Raw genomic sequence first — 26151 nt, 5'->3', positions numbered from 1 at the left:
TCCATAAAAAAATTATAGTCTGTGGGAAACCACTTTGTAGAATAAGTAGGTTTAGCTGTGATGAGATAAGTTTGTAGTTTCAGTGTAAAAAGAGTAAAGAACACTGAAATGCGAAGGTCGCCTTATCTCTCGTTTTGTAATCTGGCCACATTTTTGGAAGAGCCACTCAATTCTCCAGACACCTGTGAAAGTGTCTCTACCTCTTTTATTGCTCAGATGTTAATCAGAAGCTGTTTGCAGCAGGCACAGTGTTAACAAAAAGAAGTAAACAACTGAATAGGTTATTAGCCCAGGAAATTCCACAATTAAGCTTTGGTTACACTGCAGATTTAAAACTGAGATTGCTCAAAGTGAATGCTACATAAAAGTAATCTACAACTTAATTTTTATGGAGGTGTGGGAAACTAACAGGTATCACAAATAGGTAAGTATTGAAATAGGTGTCTGTGCCAGAGTGAGTGACAAAATTGTCTCACATTGGTATTTTGAAGTGGGTCTAGTTTGCACAGGCCAGAATTTTCCATATGGCAGATACCATTTGGTTCCTCTGATACAGAGTTCGTTGAAAAAGTTTTTGCTGAGTTTTGAAGAGTTATCACCTGTTTCTTTTTCTTCTAGTTTAATTTTCAAATTGTTTGTTTGAAATGGAGATTGAAATATGATTGATTTCATTTATACCTTCTCCAGAACAAAGATAAAGCACATTGACTCATGGGTAGGAGGAAGCTTACACCTACATTATACTATTTATACCCAAACAGAAAGCTTCATTCTGCAAGGTGGTCAATTTACAGCTCTAATAGCTGTAAATGTCCTTAAAACTTTTTTTTAAAATGTAAAAGAAAACTCTTCTGAAATGCTGATGTACAGTGTTAGCTTGAGAAGCATTGATCTAGACATCTGGTGTGGATGACCGGCTTTTTTTTTTTCCAATGTGCGTGTAGACTGGCAGCCAATGGCTCGTGGACTGGCACCGGTCCGCAGACCACCACTTTGAGTAGCACTGGTCTAGATTATAAATAGTTTGTCTCCCTTAGTTCATCCAACTGAACGAAATGCTCTGCCAGTGCAAGACTGCCAAGCTGATTCACTTTCAAAAACAGCTGTACTCTGAAAAGTGAATGTAGGACTTTTTGGTTCTGTTTTTTAAACTACCCTGGATGTTTGTTGCAGTAATGTTCAGATCAAATATGTCCACTGCCCCAGTACAGCAAAGCATTTCAGCATGAGTAGTTCCATTAAAGTCAATGAGCCTACTCGTTTGTGTAGAATTAAGCACGTGCTTAAATGCTCTGCTGGACTGGTGCCTTGACATGGGGGAAAAACGAGCTTTCTGATGTGCAGTGCTGCAAAGTCATCTAAAAGTCAATCTGTCTTATTTCCTTCTCAGGCATCACTTTTGGCAATAGAGGATGTGCAGGGTAAATTCTGCCCTCATACCTGGGTAACTCCATTGTGTGTGAACCGATTGTACATAAATGTAACTTAGAGCAGAATTTGACCAAACAGCACTTGGTCATCAGTTAAGTTGATGTGCAAGAAGTCGTAGCAATGGGGTAGCCACTGACGCATCCCCAGTATACAGAACATACCCTCAGTTATCCCTCCCCCTGCCAGCATGACCTTGCACAGTGCATGCAAGGGCATGCTACACTGAGGACGCCTTTTTACAGAATTTGCCACCTCACTTCCTCTGATGTGACCATGCATTTGACGTCACACCTTTTGAAAGTAAGGTGGTGTGTTCTGCAAAATGGCATCCTCTGTGCATGATACCCTTCTGTGCATGATACTCTATAGAACCACACCCAGTTAGTTTTATGATAGAACTGGGCAGGGGACAAACCATACAAAATCAGGACAGTTCAGCTTAAAACCAGGCGAATAGCCTGCCCAAGTAACATCCAGCTCAACTGTTCCATAGTAACTTTGGCTTTACAGTGCCATCAGGAATCAAGGTACTTAAACTTATTTTTGCCACAAAAGGGAGCAAATCTGAACTTTTCATAGAGCACTTCTGTTGAGCCAGGAGGTGCCACTTTCACAGTTGCTTTAGAAGAATAGAGCAGCACTGCAGTATTTCTTCGGGGGGGGAGGGGGCGGGAAATTGCAAACTCTTTATATTAAATTCATGGCTCTTGGTGGACAAAAAGTACCATAAATGATCAGTTAACCTAGAACACCCAGGAAAAATACAGATCTCTATTTCTCTTGAAGGGAAATGTCATTGCTCTTTACTGGGAAGCTGACTGCACTACCATCTGCTGGTGAAACTATTTAGAGCAGTTATAACTTTAACTATTAAATGGTACACATTATGAAAAAATAATGTTACAATTCTGACTTTTCATTTGTCAGATGGTGGCATCAATTCATGTTTTCTTGATGCCATAGAACCTTGCTTTAAGATAGTCTATTAAAAGTAGACTATGGGGAAAAGTTTCAAAAGTGCCTAAGTCCCATTTTCAAAAGTCCTCCTTCAGCTACTTTTGAAAATTTTGCTCAATGACAATTCTGTATAGTTTGGTGGACGGACTCTCTTCTTAGGAGTTTCATAAAAGAAATCATTCCCATCAGGTCAAACGCTACTTCAGCAGGCTGTTGTATCAGAGGATCATTTTATCATTTAACCATATGATGTATGGGAGTCAGGGCATTAAGACCAACACTTTCAAGCCTGGGTACCTAATGTTGGGCTCTTAAATCCATATGCACTGGTCTAATTTTTTTCACAGTTGCTGACCCTGGAAGTCAATGGAAGGGTCCACGTGCCCCTCAACTTTGAATATCAGGCCACTTATGCTTGGTTGTCTAAATATTAATTTAGACGCCTTAACTTTAGGCACCTAAGTTTGAAATCGTTGACTCTATTACAAAACACACACTTGGTGCCTCTAATCTCCAGCTACATTATCTGTATCACTTTCACTTGTCGTTAGAATTTATAAATTAGAGAAGTGCCAATATGGAACATTCATGTTGTTTGAATTGTCATGAATCGTATTTAATCAGTGTGTTCTATATTTGTTATACTGAATCTCTCCAGGGATAAGCAGATTAGTGATGTAGTATTGCTCATAGCAAATCTGAGTTTAACAGACAAAGGTGATTTATATTAGTATTAGGGCTGTCAAGCGATTAAAAAATATTAATCGTGATTAATTACAATGTTAATAATGGAATACCATTTATTTAAATATTTTTGGACATTTTCTACATTTTTCAGATACATCGGACCCTTGCTAGAATGCGCATCTGTATAGCGTGAATTCACATATAATGCGGTCACGGCCATGGATCCCAAATTTAATTACTTTAATTGCAATTCATTTTAACGCGGTCCCCGCTATAACGCGGTACCGCGCCTGGATCCCAAATCCCACGTTCTAGCGAGGGTCCGGTGCATATTTATTTCAGTTACAACACAGAATACAAAGTTTACAGTGCTCACTTTATATTTATTTTGATTACAAGTATTTGCACTGTAAAAAAAAAAGTATTTTTCAATTCCCCTAATACAAGTAGTATAGCGCAATCTCTTTATCATGAAAGTTGAACTTCACAAGTGTAGAATTGTATAAAAAAACCCCAAAAAACAAACTGCATTCAAAAATAAAACAAAGTAAAATTTTAGCACCTGCAAGCCCCCTCAGTCTGTCATCTTGTTTAGCCAATTGCTCGGACAAACAAGTTTTTACGTTTGCAGGAGATAATGCTGCCTGCTTCTTGTTTACAATGTCACCTGAATGTGAGAGCGTGCGTTCGCATGGCACTGTTGTAGCTGGCGTCGCCAGATGTGCTAAAAATTCGTGTCCCTTCATGCTTCAAACACCAGTCCAGGGGATATGCGTCCATGCTGATGGCGGGTTCTGCTCGATAAAAATCCAAAGACGTGTGGGCTGATACATGTTCATTTTCATTATCTGAGTTGGATGCCACCAGCAGAAGGTTGGTTTTCTTTTTCTTGGTGGTTTAGGTTCTCTAGTTTCCGCATCAGTGTTGCTCTTTTCAGACTTCTGAAAGCATGCTGCACACCTCTTCCCTCTCAGATTTTTGGAAGGCACTTCAGATTCTTAAACCTTAGGTCAAGTGCTGTAGTGACCTATCTTTAGAAATTTCACATTGGTACCTTCTTTGTGTTTTGTCAAATCTGCAGTGAAAGTGTTCTTAAAATGAATAGCATGTGTTGGGTCATCATCCGAGACGGCTATAACATGAAATATATGGCAGAATGCGAGTAAAACAGAGCAGAAGACATACAATTCTCTCCCCAAGGAGTTTAGTGAAAATTAAAGCATTTTTTTAACAAGAGTCATCAGCATGGAAGCATGTCCTCTGGAATGGTAGCCGAAGCGTGAAGGGGCATACGAATGTTTAGCATATCTGGCACGTAAATATCTTGCAATACTGGCTACAAAAATGCCATGCAAATGCCTGTTCTCACTTTCTGACGACATTGTAAATAAGTGGGCAGCATTATCTTCTGTAAATGTAAACAAACTTGTTTGTCTTAGCGATTGGCTGAACAAGAAGTAGGACTGAGTGGACTTGTAGGCTCTGAAGTTTTACATTTTGTTTTTGAGTGCAGTTATGTAACACACACATCTACATTTTAAAGTTGCACTTTCACGACAGATTACACTATAGTACTTGTATCAATCAGGTGAATTGAAAAATACTATTTCTTTCATTTTTACAGTGCAAGTATTTGTATTCAAAAATAATATACACTTTGATTTCAGTTACAACTCAGAATACAATATATATGAAAATGGGGGGGAAAACATCTGAAATATTTAATAAATTTCAATTGGTATTCTATTGTTTAATAGTGCGATTAAAACTGCAATTAATCATGATTAATTATTTGGAGTTAATCGTGTGAGTTAACTGCGATTAATTGACAGCCCTAATTAGTATAATATTTAAACTGTTTGCACCCACAGCAATTTTTTCATAGTTTTTGAAAGGGATTAGTATTGATGGGTAAGCGTAATCCCCATTGTACAGGTAGGGTAGGTGAGGCACAAAGACCTTGAATTATGTGCATGATGTCTCTTGCAGTCAGTGGCGTTGAGAAATAGTTCAGGAATGCTTACTCCAAGTGCTCAATCCACTAATCCACAACTGCCCCTCATGTCCAAAGAAATACACAAATGTGGGAAAATGAGATTACCTTGTGACAACATTAGCATGAAAAACATAAGGTTAGATCCTCAGGCCTGGCTTGGAGCCCATTACAGTTGTGGGGAGTGGGAGAAATAAAGATGCTGGTCAATGACTCTAGAGGGCCATTACAGCACTGAGGGATCAGCCCAAACATGGCCAAGAAACCACAATAGTGCCATTTCCCTAGCTACATTCTGGGCAGCTTAAGAGCTGTCAGATCTCTCACTTGGGATTCTTCCATGATAATGGAATCCTCAGATAACCAAACCAGCATTGCAGGATGGGCTGGAGCAAAGCAGCTGCAGTGGGATCAGGATCTGTCCATGTTCAGAATAAGATTACAAGAGTCTATAAAATGACATTTTGGCACCTTAAACATGTAGCTACAGCAGCCTTTCCTCTTCACAAACACGTTTTATCTTGGGATACAGCAATTTTGTCTTCCTGTTCCTCCCAACTCCCTTCCACCTCAAGGAGCATTGCTAAAATTAAAGGATAGTTGCCTTGTACTAGAAGTTGGCTGTGCATGGAGTAAATGAAAAGCTCTCTAGAGTGTCTAAAGCTTCCTAAACCTGCAGGCTGATCACACCAATAATAAATTCTCACCCTAGGTTCCTCAGAAGTATTCTTGCCTCCGGATCCTATCTTTGGTACGGCTATGTCTGAAAATGAAAATGTTCTTTGTGCCCAGCTTCAGTGTTTCCATTTACCCACCCTTCGGCACCATGGTTTACACAGTTGGTATGCTGAAAACTGCTATGAGAAGTCTTCGTTCCTCTGCAAAAGGAGTAAGTTGTAATACAATGCAGATAATCGAATAAAAATGTTAGTGCAGATGACTTATAAATATGCAGAGCTCTGAGTAGACATCTGTTTTGTTTTTCGTGCCTCTTGTCCTGCATCAATGAATTACAAACAGCCGCAACAGTTCTCTGAATTAGTTGCTTGTTTAAGTGGAGGATTAACATCATTGGTTGCCAGTTGTAGAAAAAGCGATGAAAGCATTTGAATGTAAAGTAGTAAGGCTTTCATTCTAACAGCAACCCTTATTCCCTCTCTCAAGCGGTGTAAAGTCGTCTTTTTAGAGGGACACCCCTGCTTCAGTCTTTTCAGAGGGCATTGAAGATGGATGGTGTCAGTGGCCCTTTTTGGGAGAAAAGTTAGAACATCTTGAGCTGTTGTTGAAGTCTGATCCTGCTTCCTTTGTAACAAAGTAAGATTAACTCTCACAGAAAGGAAGGAGAAAAATAACTTCTGTCTCTGGTGCTTTCTGCTGTTGCTGAGAAATTGCAAGCACAGCACATGGTCTTCACTGCTACTCCTGAGACCTGCCCAACTTCTAACATCTGACTGTTTTAAGGCATTGTTTTTAGCTTGCCTTTCTGGTCACTAGTTCTAAGCACAGTGTTTCAATGGCTGGAGTTGCCTTGTCCAGCTAAGCAGACTGTTAATAGACAGAAGGCAGGAAGAGAGAGACAGAAAAGAGGAGAGAGAGAGAGAGAGAGAAGTTGGGGAAGAAAAATAATACGTAAGGGAAGGAATGATAGCAGGATTTGAACACTTACATCCTAGGTGGTCAGAATTTAGCCAGAGCTGGTGGTCATAATACTGTCTGGTTTCCTCTCTCTGTTGTACTGATTCTGAAAGATGTCTTAATCAGGCCAAGTCAAAGGCCCAACAGTGGCATTTACGGGTCCAAGGAGATGGCAGGAGCAGAAGTCCACTTACCCTACTGTTTCTTTCAATGACCCTCAGATAAGAAATGTCTAAAAGATTGACAGCTACATCCTATTAATACAGACTAAATAAAACACACTTTGATTACTTCAGTTATTAAAAAAAACAAAAAATTAAAAAACCTTGCATGTCTAGAATCTTTCAGCTTTGTCATGCCAGTCGATGGCATTACCATGACCCTTGCGGATTGCTTTTCACAGTTCTTTTAATGTAAACAATCCAGTTTGTACTTGTCTTTTCATTTCCAGCTTTTGCTTCTTTTTAAGCACTTTTACATAACAGATTGAGTTGGGTGCCTGTTACTCTGGCAGGAAGAGCTGCACATATGATCTCTTCTGGTGAGGTATTGATACACATTTCTGTTCTGTTCCAGGCCAGACCTGTGTTGATATCAAAGACAACATTGTTGATGAAGGCTACTATTTCACCCCAAAAGGGGATGACCCCTGTTTGAGCTGTACCTGTCACAATGGGGAACCAGAGATGTGTGTAGCAGCCCTGTGTGAACGGCCCCAGGGTTGTCAGCAGTATCGCAAAGACCCAAAGGAGTGTTGCAAATTTACATGTTTAGACCCAGGTAAGTGTGTTAAACTGCATGTTTTCGGCTGAGTGAAGTGAGATCTAACGCTCAACTTGATGGCATCTTTCTCCGTAACATAACTTTGGAATGCTATTATTTCCCATCAATTACCACATTCCAGGGAAAGTTCTAGGTATCAGTGGGCACATCTCCTTATTTTGGTGCAAATTTGGAACACTGGAAAAGCCTGACTTACAGGAAAAGCAGGCTCCCACTCTGCCTGGTGCTGTAGGCAGAGGAATGTCTCCTGTGGCCCCCTGCTATGTACAGGTACAGGTCAGAGGCAGTAGCTTGACTTGTTGGGTGGACTGGGGAGTACAGGGAGTACAGGGTGGAGGGAGGAAGTAGGGAGGTGGTAGTGGTGGGGATCTTCAGGGGAAGCAGGGATATGGAAGGGGTGGACTTGGTGACTGGTGGGCAGCAAATCCGGAACCCTCAAGGAAATGCAGGGGGGCTGGGAGGATTGGAAGCAGGGACCTGAAGTGGGGAGGAGGGCATCTGGAGATGAGTGGAGAGCACAGATCCTAGCATGAAGGGTGACAGCGTGGGACTCTGGCATGAAGGAAGGGATGAGGAGACTTGCAGGGGCCTTGGGAGGGTGGCATGCAGAAAACTGAGGAGAACCAAGATATGTCTCTTCATCTTGGTGGTGGTTGGTATTTCCTTGACGGAAGCATTAATGTTAAGGTGATCTTGCCAGGAATGGATTAATAAAAGCATGTGAATCTGTATTGGTAGAAAGTAACCTTTTATTAAACTTGTGGTACACAGTGCTCCCTCTCCACTTTCCAGGTGCCTCTGGTGATCTGCTCTGACATTGCTGATGCTGAGTGCACTTCTTTCTCCTCACTCTACCCCACAGGAATAGCTTCAGTCTGGAGGCGTAACCCAAAAACTTAGACTGTCCAACAGTGTCTAAAAGCCTGCTGCTGGTGTTACTGAGTAGGGGCCCGTCTGTCTGTCTGCTCCCTCCCTCCTGAGTGTCGGGCGGTATCTGCTGGCTCTCTGTGGGTAAATGAGGGCAAAACATTCATGCAGTTTTGAGCCTGTTCTTTATATTAACTGCTGTGGCTAATCCCCAGAGTGTATTTTAATGTATCTTAATTGTATTTGTAACTGTGAATGTTCATGCTCAGTGCATTTGCAGGGTTGTAGCTGTGTTGGTTCCAGGGTATTAGAGAGACAAGGAGCTCAGTAGAGACAATTATTTCAGTCTGGAGATGAGTTCATAGAGAGCCTTTTCTTTCTATTTTCATCAGCTCTCCAGAGTTTGGGGATATCCAGTGATATCGAAAGGCAGCAGCTTCAAAACTTGTAAGGTTTGGACACAACATATAATTAGGCTGTGGAACTCATTGCTCCAGGATGTCGCTGAGGATAAAAACATAGCAAGCTTCAAAAAAGGGATTGGATACACAGATGGATAACACGACTGTTCAGAGTTGTTATAGTTAATGTTATGGTGGAGTCTTGGGTATGTCTCCTTTTCTCTGGTGCCTGGGTGTATAATGTTGTTCATGTACTTCTGTTGTTTTTGTTCTTAAGTTGATTTGTTTCAAGGGCTTTTTGGTGGTGATTGGTGTTCCTGGATAGAAAGGGGTGTCTGTGGTGTGTGTCATTCTTACCATATGGTGGAAAGTCCTTGGTATTAGAAATATTTATACCCAGGAATGTGGTGACAATGAAAATCATTTGGTGCCTTGCCTGCCATATGTATATGTGGTCAGTCTCTCAAAACATGTAGACAGAGTTCTAGTGCGTGGTGGGCAGGGGCCTATCATGGTACATATTACTACCATTGACTTGGGGGAATAGAAGAGAAGTCCTAGCACCTTAATTCAGATTAGGAAAGTTTGTAGGTTCAAATGCTTTTGATTCCCTGCACAGGACCAGCTAGGTGAGGAAATTCAAGATCTCAGTGTTAAGTGATGTAAAGAGGGTTTGTTTATACGGCACTGATGAACTTTTGGGGTAGAGGAAAGCTAACAATGAGGGATGTGTTCCCCCTGAATCAAAGTGAAAACAGCACAGAAAATTGGCAAGCGTTAGATGTTTTTAAACTGGAAGATAGGGAACTGACCCACAGAGTCTGAGGAGCATTCAGGTCCCAGTAATATCTACTGAGAACGTAAGGAACACCGAGAACTCCATATAAACATAAAGGAGTATCTGTATATGGTAGTGGACGATAGGACAGAAATTACTACTGAAATGGAGAAGGGACAGGTTGAAATGAGTGATACAGTTCAGGGGCAAAATACCCATGATGTGTGCTATGAGGTAAATTTAAACCTGATAAATAAACCTGTATGTGCCTGTATACCAATGCAAGAAGCTTAGAAGCCGAAATAGGTGACCTAGAATACCTAGCAATGGAAGGGCACTTTGCCATAAGTGTTGCAAGGATTCTGAGAGTTGTAAACCAGTGAATTCTAAATTTTCAACCAATTCACTCAGTACTGAAATAAGAAATCTAGATCAGTGGTTCTCTGCCCGGGGTACGTATGTCAGCTCATTTAGATATTTGCCTAGTTTTACAACAGGCTACATAAAAAGCCCTAGCGAAGTCGGTACAAACTAAAATTTCATACGGACAATGACTTGTTTATACTGTTCTATATGCTAAAATGTAAGTTCAATATTAATATTCCAATTGATTTATTTTATAATGCACTAAAAATGAGGAAAGTAAGCAATTTTTTGTAATACTGTGTTATGACGCTTGTATTTTTATGTCTGATTTTGTAAGCAAATAACTTTTAAGTGAGGTGAAACTTGAGATACTCAAGACAAATCAGACTCCTGAAAGGGGTACAGTAGTCTGGAAAGGTTGAGCTACTGATCTAGATGGGGTAAATCAGCAGAGGTTCTATAAAGAATAATAATCTCCAGCCCAGAACTCTGAGCATGTCATCATCTAGTAGATAAAAGGGAATTGCTAAACTATAAAGAGAGAAACTCTTCCTTCACGCAGGCCAGCAACTGCTGCAGATTAGGGGGAAAAAAAAAACCCTTTTCCTATGGACAGGTTTTCATAATTGTCCATTACAGAAATTCTTGCACTTTCCTCTGAAGCATCTAAATACTAGCCACTTCTAGACCTTGAACGTTGGACCAGACAGACCACGAGTATGATCTGGTATGGCAATTCCAGTATACCTTGGTTCAGACAGCAAACAGAAGCTTTTGAGCTTGGTTTTGTGTTTTTCAGTCATCTTAAGTAAAGACCATCTGAGTTTATTTTTAACAAACCTGTTCACTGTTCAGAGTTCCCCTGGTTTTCGTTGAGAATAGCATGAGGCTACTGTTTGTCAAAATTCAAACAGAAGGACAGCTTTGAAGTGGACTAGTACTCATCTGTCTTTTAGCGTGTGCTAGCCAGTAGATGGCGCTGTTTGTCACGGAACAGAATTTGGTGAAAATAATCTGATTTTATTAGATTGTTGTTTAAAAAAGCAAATGTCCTCACTATTTTCATTCTTCTGTACCAGCCCAGTCATTTGGATATACTTCATTCAAACCAGCAAGTGGAGAGAAAGAACTCTATGCAATTTGACATCCCCTGCTATGTAAGGTGCTTGTCACGTCAGATTCCCCACTTGTTTCATCTTCGTTAAGTGGAATAGTTCTCTTAGGTAACTGAGAGTATTTGGAGTTCTCAAAGACTTGGCAGACTGACAATGTAGGTTTATTTTAAAGTCATTTAGAAAGATTTTCTATAAGTTTCTTCCTGATTTCAGACTGGTATTGCACTTTTGCACAGTGTCTAACTGAAGCTTCAGTGCCCATGGCCTCTCATGCATTAACTACTATGCAAATAGGTATACAGATTGGCTAAGATCCACAACTCTCTATAACCAGGGTTACAGCCAAAATGAGAAGGTGCAGTCTCTGTGGAGCTACGAAGTTTAACCCAGCTTGGCCAGTTCCTTATGCCTCAATTATTTTAAGGGGCTTTGGCCATCTAAAAGCATGAGACAGGAAATATATACCCGGGGTACCTGGGACCTGCTCCTCTAGAATTGTTTGGAAGCAGGTGCCTTTCTCTCACTGATAAACTTCAGTGGGGTAGGGATTAATCTTCTCTGCTACATTACCTAACTGGCACAAGAGAAACCTTTGCCTTAGAGCACTCATACCAGAATGTTTTGAGGTTTTTTTGCTTAGGGGGAGGAAGGACTACTGTTCACTTGGTATTAAGCTACAGCAGACTTTGTGTCGGTATAAATACTGTGTTCTGCGAGTTATGATTTTACAGGATGGTCCAGGAGAAATTGATCTAAGCTTTCTTGCTTGCATTTGTTTAAGCATCTATTGATTCTGTTTTCTCAAGGGAGTTATTGGAAGTTTATGGCTTAGTATTCCAAGTACTGGCTACTTATATGCAGGTATAATGCAAGAAGTAGTTATAAATTGTCAGAAGAGCTTCAGTACGTTGCATGTGTATTGAGTGATTACTGATCAGTTGTACAGGTATTTGAAAGCTGGGTTTTTTTGTTCTTGGGCCGTACAAATCGAAGTTCATTCTGCACTGTACTACTTGTAAGTTGGGATGTGAATTCAAGTCTTGGTGTCCCTTTAAAAGGGGCTTATTCAAAAAAACAATTAATTTTGTTTTTAAGATTGGCATTTTTCTGCATAATAAAATAACCTAATTATATTTTCAGGTTACAAAAGATGTGGTCATGTTTCAGAAAGCTCTACAGTACGGAATGCGTGGAGATTCTTCTCTCCCCTCCCCCCCCCCCCACTCCCCTCCTTCCCAAAAGAGGGAAAAAACCCAAATACCCCCAAACCTTTCTATTGAGTGTGTGGCAATAGAAACCAAGCAAGTGCTTATCAGCTGCAAATCTGTCCGGAAGCCATGCTTATCATAAGACTGATCTGTAAGTCATGTTCATGATTAAATGCTGCTAGCTTCCTCCTGCTTTATCCGTCACATGCAGTATGAAAGTTAAGCTTAAACTTGCACTAGGAAGGGGTGGGGGGGAATGACAGCTTTCCTCCCACTATTATCGGCAGTGGTAAGATTTGCTTATACCCTAGTACCAAATTCTTATCTTAAACTATTTTAATGCAGCATCAGCCACCAGACAGAATTGAGATGACCTGAGATAACACTGCAGCAAGGTTCTTTAATCCTTGTTTATGCTGTGGATTTTAACTATTTCATGAATGCTATTTTTGAAGAGTATACTTTACGTCTCTGTATTCCCTGTTTTAAGACCTTCGTTCTCTAGTGAAACTGAAGCCATCTTAAAAATAGCGTTGTATTCTTGTCTCAGAAGCTAGTTTTATTTTTTTAAGTAACTTAATTATTGGGGAAGAGATTCATTAAGCAGCTGTAAAACGTAGTCCGTAGTGAAGTCTCCTCTGGTGGTGGTAAACACTGACATTTTCACATGAAGCATGTCAATTTTTCCCTCTGGGGTTTTACAGATATTAGATGACTAAACTAGTAAGTTGCTTTCTTTAATCAGTGCAGGTTTGTCTTTGTCAGATATTTCTGGATATCCTCCCAAAACCCCCATCTCAGGAGAAAGAAAACTGTTTAATTTACCTACTGTTGATTAGTAGTCCTCCAAAGAGAGACCCTTGGGAAATACATCTTGCTGCTGAGTTGGCAGATTATAAGCGCTTACTGTCCGAGTGGGTAAACAGCAACTGTAATAGTGCACAAGACTATTTTTTAAAGGAATTGGGAAGGGAGGGAACACTTCAGTGCTAGGAATTTGCTGAGCGGTCACATCTACAACACTTCAGAAGATACTTGATCCATTTTGACTTGTTAAGGAAGAATTATTTTAGTGCCTTGCATTTACAATACCACAGCTGAGGGGAAGTATGTATGTGGTTCTGTTTGCTCTCTGTGGGTGTGACAAAGTTACTTATTTGTCTGACATCTGTTCAGACAGATCCACCCGTATCTTTCAGTGTATTTTGTTTCTTTTAATATTTCTATGAATTAGAGAGCTCAGTGTGTAGAAGCCTCTGCAGTGACTGCAAATTGATGCATAGTCACAGGATACTGTTGCTGTCTCCAATTCCGGGAAGCTGTTCACTCAGCTGCCAGCGTTTGGTGAAATATACAATTTGGGAATAAAATGTCACACTAGAGACCTATGTTCTGTACCTCTATAAAAGTATCCTTTTATCTAGGATTTGGTTTATGGTCAAGTCCCTTGCCAGGCCAGGCAGGCAGAAGTTCTAGGCAAACCTTTCAGGACCATGACAAGGAGCACTTTGAAAGAGGGCTGTGACCAGAAATGGGCTGAGACTTGCCCCAGCTGTGATAGATGTGAAGAGAATACATGGAAGTGGAAGCAGGCAGTATATTGTGCTGTGGGCAGGGGTGAGCTGGGGATGACCACAAACTCAGAATTGCCAGTGAAAAGAGGAAGGCTGTTGTGTTCATGTGTTCACACTGAGCAAATGAGGTTAAAAGTGAAAATGAGAATATGATAAATCCACTTAACTTTTAGTTGTGTGCCATTAGGAGGAGGCAGTACGAGCTAAAGAAGGGGATGCTGGAGAGGAAGATAAATAGGAGAGGGAGGCTGAGGAAGCTTGTTAAAGCTATTCTCTTACAGCAAAAGTAGAGAGAGTGCGGTTTCATTTACATTGTTAAACACAGAAAACTAAGAGAATAGCAGAAAGGAAAATCAGATGGCAGGTGAGGTAGGTTTTATATCCAGATTTATTGTTGATAAATTTCGCTAAAATACTGAAAATGTAAGTCATTTGCAAACCCTGCATGTGATTTATAATTATTTGGGTGGCTGCTTAGTTGCTGCTTGTGATTAAGCTTAGGGAACCAAGATAGTTCTGGGTTACAGTGGTGAGTCAGGAGGGTTGGTAAAGCTATTTGATCAAAATACAAGATTTTCTAAAGGATACATCTCACTGGCTGAATTTGACAGAAAAGGAAGGAAAAGACTTGGAAGAGCCTCATCCTACATCCCCACTTCCACTGCCTTTCTGGAAATACTTACTCACACACACTCTCTCTCTCTCTCTTTGTAAAATGGCACTTAAACTATTTGAAGGTAAATTTTACTATATTTCAAACATCAGGCAGCAGCTAAAGAGCAGTGCAAGCTGGGAATGGTGGCTTGGGATGCATAAGGTTCTGAAGTGGGAGGCAGATATTGTCACTGGGAGTTGAGAGCCCAGTTTGAGATTGTGGATATTCGCAGAGGTCGTTGGACAGCTGGGTGGGAGACATTTGGTTAATGTGTGAGGGGGAACGTATTGATGAAAGTCTATGGTGCGGGGTGGGCTTCTATTAAGAATTAAAAATAAGATTGATTGTGTGTTAGCTGTGCGATTGTACACACTGCTTGTTTCTATAATTTATTAACACTAGAGGTAGGATTCATAACCTCATAAACACACATTGAAAATAAACCCATTTGAAATATTTCACAGCTATAACCTCATCTGACAGTTTTATTACTATAGTAGCACCAACTCAGAATACAAATAGGAGTACAGTATGCAGAGGAAATGTTTTGTGTTAATTTTAGTATCTCAAGTTAAGCAGTTCGATCTTAGAATCAAACAGTAAAGTGTAAAAGACCTTTTACAAAAATTCCTTGTCGTAAATCTCTAATAGAATCTTAGCACAAGTCAGAATATTTTGTATGTGGATGTATTAATCTGTTGTGAGCGATCCATAAAATGCAACATAAGAAGCTGGGGAATGTAAAAGAGCAGCCCTTCCAAGGGACAGCCAGCAGCACGGAAGACAGTGCCCAGTTAGTAACCATAAAATGGTATTCCTTAGACAGTGCCCAGTTAGTAACCATAAAATGGTATTCCTTAGACAGTGCCCAGTTAGTAACCATAAAATGGTATTCCTTAGCACAGTTGCTTACGTTCCCATGTTCTCTGGCTGTTCTAGTAGTCTTTGGATCAAACGATTTTGTTTTCAAAGTCAGTTAAAGAATTGTGCTCATTTGAAAAAATAACTTGGTGCATGACATAAGTGCTGGAGATTTGTAGCGAAGTTCATTTGAGAAGCAAAATACTCAGGATAAAGTTTCAACCCTTCCAACAGCTTATGCACAGAAGTTTGCAGAGATCAGTGTAATCACTGCTTTTATTTAACCGCAATATGCAGGTAATATACAGTTGTGTCCTCTTCATCCAGTGCAGACAGTCCTGTCTCTTGGCCCTGGTTTACACTGGGGGTGGGGGGGTCGACCTAAGTTAAGCAACTTCAGCTACGCGAATAGCTACACATGAAAAGCATTACCAGTATCTAAATGCAGAGTTTGATGATAATTATCACCCCTAGGTGATATGTAAAACATTCCCATTCATACAGATGGATAAATTGAAATTCAAAAAAGTTGTGACTTGTCTAAGATCAGACATGAAGGCTCTGGTAGAGCTGGGAATAGAACCCAGATTTCCTAATTCCCAGGTCTTTGCCTTAACCCTAAGACTGACCTCTACGCTCTTGGAGCACAGATCGATTGACTTTTTCTGGTGCAAACAAAGATGAGTATCTGAAATGCTCTTTAACTTCTGCTTTTCCCCTTTCCATGTCATGCAAGACTTTCATCTGTAGTCTTAAGCACTTGGTTCCACTGTGCCGGATAACAAATGTTAAGGGAATCCAGATTCGTTACAAAGGATGGATTTCCTAATAACTTTTTAATATACAATTTTCTGCATGTATGAAATTAAAACCTAGTCATTAATCTTCACTCTAGGTTCATACTTCCCCAGTATTGAAAGAAAACGTCAAGAAAAATAACTTTTGGTCAAAGTAGTAATGGGTTTTTTTTTGTTTTTTGTTTTTAATTTAATTCACCTAACAGATGGCAACAGTTTATTTGACTCGATGGCAAGTGGAATGCGGCTGATAGTAAGCTGCATCTCCTCCTTTCTTATCTTATCTCTGCTGCTCTTCATGGTCCACCGGCTGCGTCAGAGACGCAGAGAGCGCATTGAGTCTCTGATTGGAGTAAATTGTAAGTATTCTGTAACTGCAGTTCTAGCCAGTTGTGTTGTAGCTGTGTGGGTCCCAAGATGTGGGAGAGGTAATATCTTTTATTGGACATGCTTCTGTTGGTGAGAGAGACCAGCTTTCGAGCTAACACAGAGCCCTTCAGGTCTGGGAAATGTACTCAAAGGGTATGTCTGCACTGCAATTAAACGCCCACAGGTGGCCTGTGTCAGCTGATGTGGGCTTGTGGGACTCAGGCTTCAGGGCCGTAAAATGAGTGTAGGCGCTCAGGCTGGAGCCTGGGCACTGGGATCCTCCCCCGTTCACTCATCAATGGACAAGCCTGGGAGCTTAAATTCATAACTTTGCCAGGTACTAAAAATCATGGACTGAATAGAGACGCTAATTATAGCTGTCTCCTTCACCTGGAGTGGTCCCTTGTGTGTTAACTACTTATACTAAACAATCTGTTCCACCTTGTATTTAGCTGTGACACTGAGTACACTTCCCAGCGGAAGAGCAGCTCCGTGTAAGCTTGGCTCTCACCCACAGAAGTTGGGTATTGCCTCACCCACTTTGCAGTTTTAGCTCAGTTATATAAGCATGCTTCCAAAGTGGATTAACCTAAGCTGCACACAGGCTGTTTTAGTGTGGAATCCGAGTGTCCACATGGGATGATAGTGTGGAATAGCTTTTGCGCCTTACATTCACAGCCTAGCTATTGCACATAACTTCCCCATGAATTCCCTGTGTAGACAAGCCCTTAGTAATAGAATTATAAGTCTCTGCCATGTAAAGAGAACAAGTGGAAATGGGAGTCTGGCTCTGAGCTGACCTGCTGAATGGCTGTGTCTGAACACTTCTGTATACTGGCTCTAATTGTCATGATTTGAAAAAAAATTAATTCTGTGGGGCACGCCTGATCTTTCTAAAGATCTTGTACTGACACCAGTCTTGTTTATCACTCTCTGATTGGGAGGCTTCTGGGTAGGAACATTAGTTAATGTGCCTGATTATCATGTGAGCAAGTATACTAAAGTCATCATTTGACATGGTACCCTGATCAGGTGTTCCTACATTCTTCTCTTTGTCCATTCGTTGAGGGAATATTAATGGTGGTAACATTTGTACCATGCCCAAAGGTGTGCTTGGGCACCTTGTAGAACAAATAGACAAATAGATCCCTACCTTAAAGAGCTTTAAAGGCTAGAATTTAGATATGACGTGGGTGAGGATGAGGACAAACGAGTGGGTGTGGGGGGAGAAAGGATAGATAGATGTTTCGTGGTGATTTGCTAAGATTTATATATGCTTCTGGATGGCTGACATTTAGGCCTGGCACTAACAGTATGGTTTTTAGGGTGAATTTGAATGAGGCAAAAATATGGCTTCATTATGCAGGTTTTGGGAGAGATTCTGTGAATAAGGGGCAGAATGGAAGAAGGCGCAGAGGTGGGCCTTAGTCCGGAGGGAAAGGAAATGGGATAAAGCCACACATTTTCTCATACTTTATTCATTTAAACAGTGCACCATTTTAACCTGGGCCGCAGGATGCCTGGTTTTGATTATGGTCCAGATGGTTTCGGAACAGGCCTTACTCCGCTGCATCTTTCAGATGATGGGGAAGGTGGGGCCTTTCATTTCCATGACCCCCCACCACCCTATTCAGCTTACAAATATCCTGATATTCAGCATCCTGATGACCCGCCTCCTCCCTATGAGGCTTCCATCAATCCAGACAGTATCCTTTGTTCTACTCCAGGTACGTGGGCAGGAGTTTTGATAATTTTACGAGCTTGGTAACAAATATCTTTACGAGGAACACTCCAGTCCTTTTTTGTTCTGCTTAGAGGGAAGATAATCTAAACTAAACTGGAACATACAGCTATTTTAGGGATTCTATGATAGAAGAGCAATGATATATTTCAGAATCTAATCTTTCACTTTTTGTGGCAAATGTTTTAATACAAGTCTTGCTCTATAATAATTTTTACTCTTCCTAATACTAAAATTCTCTGGGCCTCTAAATCAGTATTTGTATGAGTGCTGCAAACTTGTTTTTAGCTCTTAGACTTCACCTCTTCAAAGTTTTTTATGACTGAAATATGATGGAGGAAACCTAACCTACAGCAGTTGGAGGCAGGAGAGTGAACAATCTCTTGATAGGTAAATTTGGTGTATGCTGGCAGAGCAATCACAACAGGAGGGTTCTTGATGATGGAATTTGTTTCCTCCATGCCTTTCAGAGCACACCTTCTGTGCACAGCTCACCTATTCGTTACAGGCCTTTGCCTGATGAAGGTTGTGTTTTTTGTTTACTTGAAGGTTTAGTCCTTTAGTTGTTGTAGATGGTCAACTAAAAGTTGATATTTAATTGCTGTATTACATCCTAAGCTGAGATGAAGCATGAATTTTTATAAACCAAACCATAGGTCACTAACACTTCAGTACTCTTGATGAGGACACCTTAGAGTATTTCGAAGTTTAAAAAAAAGACAAGAGTCTTCAGTATATAATTTTTTTGAGAAATGTTTTTTTTTAATTTTGTTTTGGTGTTGAATTTTTATAAAGGTAACTAAAATGTAAATCAGTAATATGCTCTGAGAGCTGTACATATGCATGCAGTTACTATCACTTTTGACTGTACTCTTGCTATCCTGGAATTCTTGAAGTGTGCATATGTTAATGAGAGACAAATGAGGAACACCTCCAAACAAAACTATCTAAATAGGGGAGACTCAAATGCAGCAACAGTCTCTGTACCCTGACTTCTGAGCCATTGAAGTTATAAAAGCCAGTATTTGGCATCAAGGAAGAGCAAGGTGGAGTTCAGGGTTCATACTTTAAGAGATACTGACCTCAAATTGTTGGTTTCTGCAAAACCTAAATCTGTCAAAGTTTTTATGAAACTTCAAAACAAAAATAATTTCAGTGAAAGCTGTTAGTAAATTTAAACATTTCTCTCTAATAATTCCTAACCAAAGCATTACAGCACTTTTGGTGCTTGAGAATGTTGCAAGTAAAACTGACTAGAAACATGAAACTGACTTGTCTGTTTCAAATGTCCTTGGATGACTAGCAAAAATTAGCAGAGTAAATTAGACTGAAATGTTCTCATTTTTAATAGCATGGTATGTTAGTAATACAGTAATGGTATTTATATTTCTAAAGTGGCTTAAGCAACTGATCCCATATTCTTTTTTTTAAGAAGTGCTCATTCCTGAAGTGCTGCACACCCAAAGTATACGTGTTGACTAATCCTGTCATGTTATTGCTTATACCAAATATTGTCTATTTGGACTGACTAGCTAGATTTAAGCCCTACAATGTGTGCCAGTTACTTGTTTGGCCTTTCTGGGGCTAGGTGTGAGGAGCATCTCATATGACAATCAAACTTAAATGCAACTTCATAGAATAACCATCCAGAGTGCACACTGACAGACCAGAGATTTCTGATGCTTCTTGCGTTTCTCCCTTGCAGATGGTGTTCTTTCCCAGACAGTGCAGAGCAGTCAACCATCACTAGGAAACAGTGATTTATCACCACAGCTTACAGAGGAATCTCATCCTCCCTCAGTTGGCCCTTCTTCAGTGGGACTGGAAGACTCTGCAGATAGTAGCACCTTCCTTGTACCTCCCGACAAGCCCCTCAGCGAAAGCACACCGGCAGAAACTCTTGCAGGAAGTCGCCAGAGTCACTGTTCTCTTAATACCGTTGTATAAAGGAATAAAATGCTTACTGCTGGCAGAAATAATACGAGCAACTGTTTTGCACACAGCTGAACGGGCAAACACTACTCCATGGGGTGAACTTCAGAAGGAAGGTCCACTTCGATTTTGAGCACCCTGCTTTTAATGTTCTAGTATAGGACTGTGCCTCTTGTTTTTGGCTGTCATTCATTCACGAATTGGTTTGTCCTGTAAATATGGATTGTGGAACCTGTACTTTTTTCCACTGGCTATGGGAAAGAAGGTGCAGAGAATTTTCTTTGACTTCTTCTAAAGAGGAAAAAGCGTGGGTAGCTTTTTTGTCTTTTTTAATCACGGAGCGGAAATGAAAAAAATAGACATCAGAAAAAAGCTTGTTTGAATTTGAGTACCGTGGGATCCAGGAAGTGGACACTGACAAGAAAAGAGGAGAAGGGGCAGTCACCTTATAATCTGTTGTCTCTTTGCTCAGTGCTACGCTCATGAAAAACTGGAGGATGAAAAGGATCTGCATAACGTTTGATTTCGTCTGCTCTTTATGGAAATGGGTACTGAGCGAAAAAAACCTGGGATTTGCAGTTACAACGTATTTATTTATCTGTAGCTGCAAATCTTGTACTGAGAGGTAAACTTCTGATTCATAAACAAGGACGTGTCTATAATACTGGCATCTCTTTACTAGAGGCACAGTATATGTTCGGTAGTGCTTTGGGGAGGGGATTTACTCCCTAACTGATACTTCAGTCATTTGAGATTTGTGTTAAATCATCCCTTTCCTTTAAATCTAGCTTCATTTGAATTAGCAAAACTAACTTGTGTACTACAAAATGAGGCTCTTGTCAATCACCCACTAAACTTAACTTTCAGGTTAGGCGAAGATGGATTCTGTTGGCTTGGATTTTATGAATACTGAATACTTTTTAGTTTGTGTTCTCAAAATGAAGTGGGATTTTAATGTATACGGGATTTCCTTTCTCTTCTACCCCATCTTTCTTGCATCTGATTCTCCCTGATTTACTGTAGCAGCCCCCATAATCAGAGCAGATCAAGTTAGTCATATAAGGAATTTGTACTGAACACTTCTCTTGAGTGTTGTCCTGTTGCCTTATGAAAGGTAGCAAGCCTAGAGGGACAGGAAGAAAGCACTGCATGGGAATGGTATTGTGCTGTTTTGGTTAAGTTTGGTAGTGACAGAGAAATCGTACAGGATTGATTAATGGGATCTAACTCAACAATGTGCTTTCCCAGCATAGCTGACTTCTCCCCCTCCTTCCATTGTAAATGCTGCTACTTTCTATTTGGGATCTTGCTATTTGCCCTACTATACTTGGAGTGGCTTGATAGTTCAACCTGTTCGCACAAAAACCCTGATTTTCATCACCCAGTTTGTATTTAGTGTGTCTCGAAATTCAGGCACTTGCTAACCATCTTAAACCCCTTGGAGTGTATAAAACAGCTCTCATGTGCGCTGCTAATGCAGGTGTGAGTGCATTAGGAAACACCGTTAGAAAAGCCGCTCCACTTGGGGAATTTTGTAAACATGGCCTGTTACCATTCACTGTCTAACTTGTAATCTGTTTTAAAATGAGTGGCACAGTTCTCCACCCAGTGGATTCATTGCCAGTTCCTCCTCTGAATTAGAGTCCTGGTCCAGTAACATGGAGGGTATAGCAGAAGTCAGAGCCATGCATACAGCTTATGACTATATCAAGCATTTCTGAAGTATGAAAATAAAGCGGGTTTTGTGCACTTTTGGAGCACATTCATACGTTTTATACATTGTATGTATGTACTGATTTTTCTTTAGTTTTATATGTACGAGTGTGTGTGCGTGTTTCTGGGTGGCGATTAATAAATACATGCTGTAGATGGTACCCTTTGTGCTGCATCAAACTAGGTGAAGCTAAGCTCTGGGATATGAGTTTGTCTCCCAGGCTGCAAAGTTAATGCTTCTATAAAGCTGGCAACACTATGCGACAGGACAGAGTATCATAGTTCACGTGGCTAGGATACAAAGTCTCTACTCCGAACTGTTCCAGAAAGGATTTTGCTAGCACTGGCCAACGGCAAACTTTTCTTATCGTTCCTTTAAAGCCAGGTAGAGTATTCATTCTGCATCGCTTCCTAGCGCAATAATGAAAGGCCTTTAGGCTTGTTTTTGTCTCTTCCAATCGTTTCCTGGCTGAGGTGAACAGATACCTTACCTCACATGTTTCACAAGACTCAGTCAGTTTTTACTTTCACGTGTTTCTCAGTGGTAAATTTATATGAAAATAAGCTTTGTTGCAACTCAATTTCGTGATGGCTCATGGTTGCAATTATTCCAAATACAGACTTTTTTCTGCAGGTGTCTGAGTGTAATATTTTTCAAAGCTTCTGATCTATTCCCACTTCAGTGGTGGAGTAAAGGCTATAGCTTTTCCCTTTTTTTGTTAAGATTAACAGTAAACGGGAAAACTCTGCCATGGACAGAGCAGCTCACTCAGTACAGATCTTGTTTACCTCTCCATGAGCATCTAATTTGGCAATAAAATGGTCATATTTCCCTTTTAGTATATCACTGTAGCATTTTTCATATATAATACTCCATCTTGGAGAAAGATCCTTTGTCGCTGAAAATGTCATTTCTACCAAGACTTCAGGACCAACTGGGGAAGAGTTAGTTTCTATGAAAGCAGTTGACTCCTTATCAGAACTTCCCAGCCAGTGGAAAGATGGCTGCTGTGAAGCTCCTGTTATGAACACCCATTCAAAAGACACTGGTGCTCAGCCTAGGAAACCCTTCCTCTTAATGTCAATGAATTGATGATTTCTTTGGAATTCACATTTATGTTATGCATTGGTTCCTTATCACCACGCTCTTCTGGCTGCTGCTGTTAAATAATAGTGGTGTATCGTTAACCTTTCTCCAAGCATGAGGGAGCGGGTTGAAAAGATTCCTGTTACTTCATCATTCCTGGCAGTGCAAGTGAGTGAAAAATGTGCACTTCCCTCCAGTTGGAATATTGTTCATTGCGGTTAGTTTTGCAAGGTTCCAAGACTGTCCCATTTAGGGCTGGCTAACGTGCTCCATTTTGGCTTTGTACAAAATACTCTGCCTCAGATCTCCCTCCCCCACAACAAAATGTGGTGCCATATTGTTAAGGTTTTTGCTGTTCCTCCAAGAACTGTTTAGATATCCACTTGTATCAACGTTATCAACTCTGCATGCACACGTATTCTCACTGCAGCGTTGAGTGTTCTACTGGGTGGGTTAATAGCAGATTCTAATTTCAGAAAGCTCAATGGTTTTAATTCTGTACCAGCGGTTAAAACTATGGCCACGTAGGTGTGGCAAGAGTTGTTAGTTTGTTTGCATAATGTTCAGTCTTGGACTAGTTTGAGGTTCAAAATTAGACTTTCGTCCTCTCATGATGGAACAGAAGTGTGAAACGAACTGAACATTATTTCTGAAGGCCTAATCATGTTCCTGAGCAAGGGCCAGTCTTCTCGTTGAAGTCCCAGTTCTAGGGGAGCTTTCCTGCGTAAGGATTGCAGTATGGCACTCTTGAATTTTGTCAGTCTTCATCTGGAAAAATCTGCTTCATGAACTTTAAACTGCTCTCCTTCCCCACCCAAAGCTGTAAGGGTTTTTTTTTTATTAAATAGATGAATTTCTGCACACACACTGAGTTCTTCCCTTTAGTGGTGGATCTCTGTTTCAAAGCACTAATTTTTTCTGTACAAAGCATAGCTTATCTTTCCTCTGGAAAATCTGCTTTCCCATTAAGTAGGTGGAGGAAAAAAAAGTTGTCCAACTTTTTTTGTTTTATATAAAATTTCCCTCTAAAGCCCTTATGCATGATTGGAGGCTAGACCCTTAAATTACAGCTTGCGAAGATAGTGAAGGTGAATCAGTAGCAGCCCCATGCATTTGGATTCTGACATTGATTCCACTCTGGATAAAATATTGGATCGATGAATTCAACAACAAAGATCTGCTTCCCTTACCAATATTCTGGATCAACCAGCTGCTGAGGTACAACGTAAGATTTCCTCCCCCTCAGTACTGTGCACCTTGCAGAGCAGAATGTGTTGGAGGTGGTTCTAGAAGAGACATGCTGCACTTTCATCACCATGCTGTATTGTAATCTGAATGCCAGACTTTTGTATTCCTGGGAGACTGCGAGAGAGAGAGAGAATGAGACCCAGCTTTTTACCTTCTCTTGACAAATACTTTCAGCCAAGGCTGCATTTGCAGACTCTTCCTGTGTAGTTGATTTGTGACTGAATGTAACCATGGCAGTGTATAAAAGATTTTGATATTCCATGAAATACCATGTAGAAATGAAATTTGATACTGTAATAATTCTGTCCATGTGACCTTTTGTTTTTATGTTTTCTTTTCTTTGGGGTTGGCACTAAATTTTTTTTCTCAAGATGCTGTGAGATATTTCATCCAAATGCCAAATAAAAGGTGTTCTGTAAGAGAAAGGGGCTGTTAATGTTATGATGGTGTTTGAATCAGCTCTGTTCTGAACAGTAAAGGATCCACTGGTCAAATCAGTCTTAAACTCAGATCTTGCAAAGTCTTGTGCACATGCTTAACTTACACATGACGTGTAGCTCCCTAGAGGTCCCCTTGAATAAGTATTAGTATTGAATAAGTATAAGTATAAGTAATACTGTTAACGATCACAGTAAATTCCATTGATACCATTTCTTTGGCAAAAGGACCTCATTTCTGTCCCTCAACTAACCCAATTGAGGCAAAAGCCCTGCCCATTGTTGCTGACCTGGCTTGGTAAAACACTGTTCCATTACAGTCGTGGGTTAAAGCAAGTCACTGAGTCAGTTACATGCCTGATCCTGCCACGGTTACTTACCCACAATGCATTGGGGCAGGAGGTGAGGCATAGAATTCATACAGCCAGTGCCAGGTGTAATATAAGTTGCCATCTCTGCATGAGAATGGTCAGTTCTCTCAGAGGTGCTGCAAACAAACTCAGGTGTTCAGTAAAGAGATTGCACTGAAAGTTAATTAGGTTTTACATTTAATTAACAGTTTTTAGACCCACCCACCCCCTCCCAATTGTTGTCATCTGTTGGCCAAATGGTATTTGAAATGTCACATGGATCTACGCTTCTGAAGATAAAACTAGACACGTTAACAGATGTTTACCCAGACCTACCTGCATGAGCTTAGTAAATACGGAGACGTTAGTATGTAAAGCTTTTGCATGATATCTGGATAAAGTGGGCACCTACTGCATAACTCTTGAATCTGTCAGCTAATCTCTCAGTCCATTCCATGCCCTTCTCCCTGTACCTCAACAAATCTGTTCATGTAGGATCTGGTCTCTGGGCTACTCGGCAGCAGCTACTGGACCATTAGCTGGTCTTCCCTCTCTTCCGCTTGCCAATTGCTTAGTGTTCGGTGTGCCACTGAGGTAACCAAGGCAGGGAGTGACTCATTTGGCTGATGGGGAGGGCCCTAGTTCCACCCACCTTTATAACAAGGCCCTTTGTTATCTGTGTTTACTGATTTCTTCCCCCGGTCTCCCGCCCCCCCCCCCCCAAAAAAAAAACCCACCCCTCTCAGCTTTTGAAAAACGCACTATTTATTTAGGTTTTACAGATGTTTTTCACCCAGATTTTAGCTTTTAAGGAATTTTTCACAGGGGAAGCATGGGGGGCCCATGCTGAAGGGCTGGCAAGGTCAGGAGAGGGCTCTATCCAGCAGGGGGCCAGTACGGATGGTGCCACCTTTCACTTCCTTCCCAACCCCAGCCCTTCAGTGTGGCCACGTCAACTTCCTTTGTGCAGTGAGGGAGCGGGATGGGCAGAGAGCTGGGTCTCAGCAGCCAAGACTACCTAACTGCTGCAGGGAGTGGAAAGCTTCCTTAACTCCCACATGGTGGGTATCCCCTGCCTTCCCTTAGCCTGCGGCCCTTTGTTTTTGTCTTTTCTGATTTTTCTGCCTTTTTGTAATTTAATAAAAACTGGGAAATTAAAACACTTC

General features: G+C 40.8%; 1 protein-coding gene across 2 annotated transcripts in view; it reads left to right on the top strand.

Annotated features, from left to right (window-relative positions):
* DGCR2 (DiGeorge syndrome critical region gene 2) overlaps positions 1-24623 on the top strand; it is a 66754-nt gene extending 42131 nt beyond the window's left edge. For both annotated transcript variants that reach the window (XM_084648973.1, XM_084648972.1), the window contains 5 exons: positions 5781-5957; positions 7280-7483; positions 16315-16467; positions 17968-18204; positions 19924-24623. In XM_084648973.1, the coding sequence (XP_084505099.1) occupies positions 5781-5957; positions 7280-7483; positions 16315-16467; positions 17968-18204; positions 19924-20165 (1013 nt within the window). In that variant the 3' untranslated portion in view covers positions 20166-24623. The remainder of the gene's footprint in view (positions 1-5780; positions 5958-7279; positions 7484-16314; positions 16468-17967; positions 18205-19923) is intronic.
* The last annotated feature ends 1528 nt before the right edge of the window (positions 24624-26151 follow it).

Source organism: Lepidochelys olivacea (assembly GCF_965140295.1).
Source record: "Lepidochelys olivacea isolate rLepOli2 genome assembly, chromosome: 15".
NCBI classification, from domain to species: domain Eukaryota; kingdom Metazoa; phylum Chordata; order Testudines; family Cheloniidae; genus Lepidochelys; species Lepidochelys olivacea.
The sequence above is the reverse complement of the archived record's forward strand: the minus strand, read 5'-3'. Positions and strand labels throughout refer to the sequence as shown.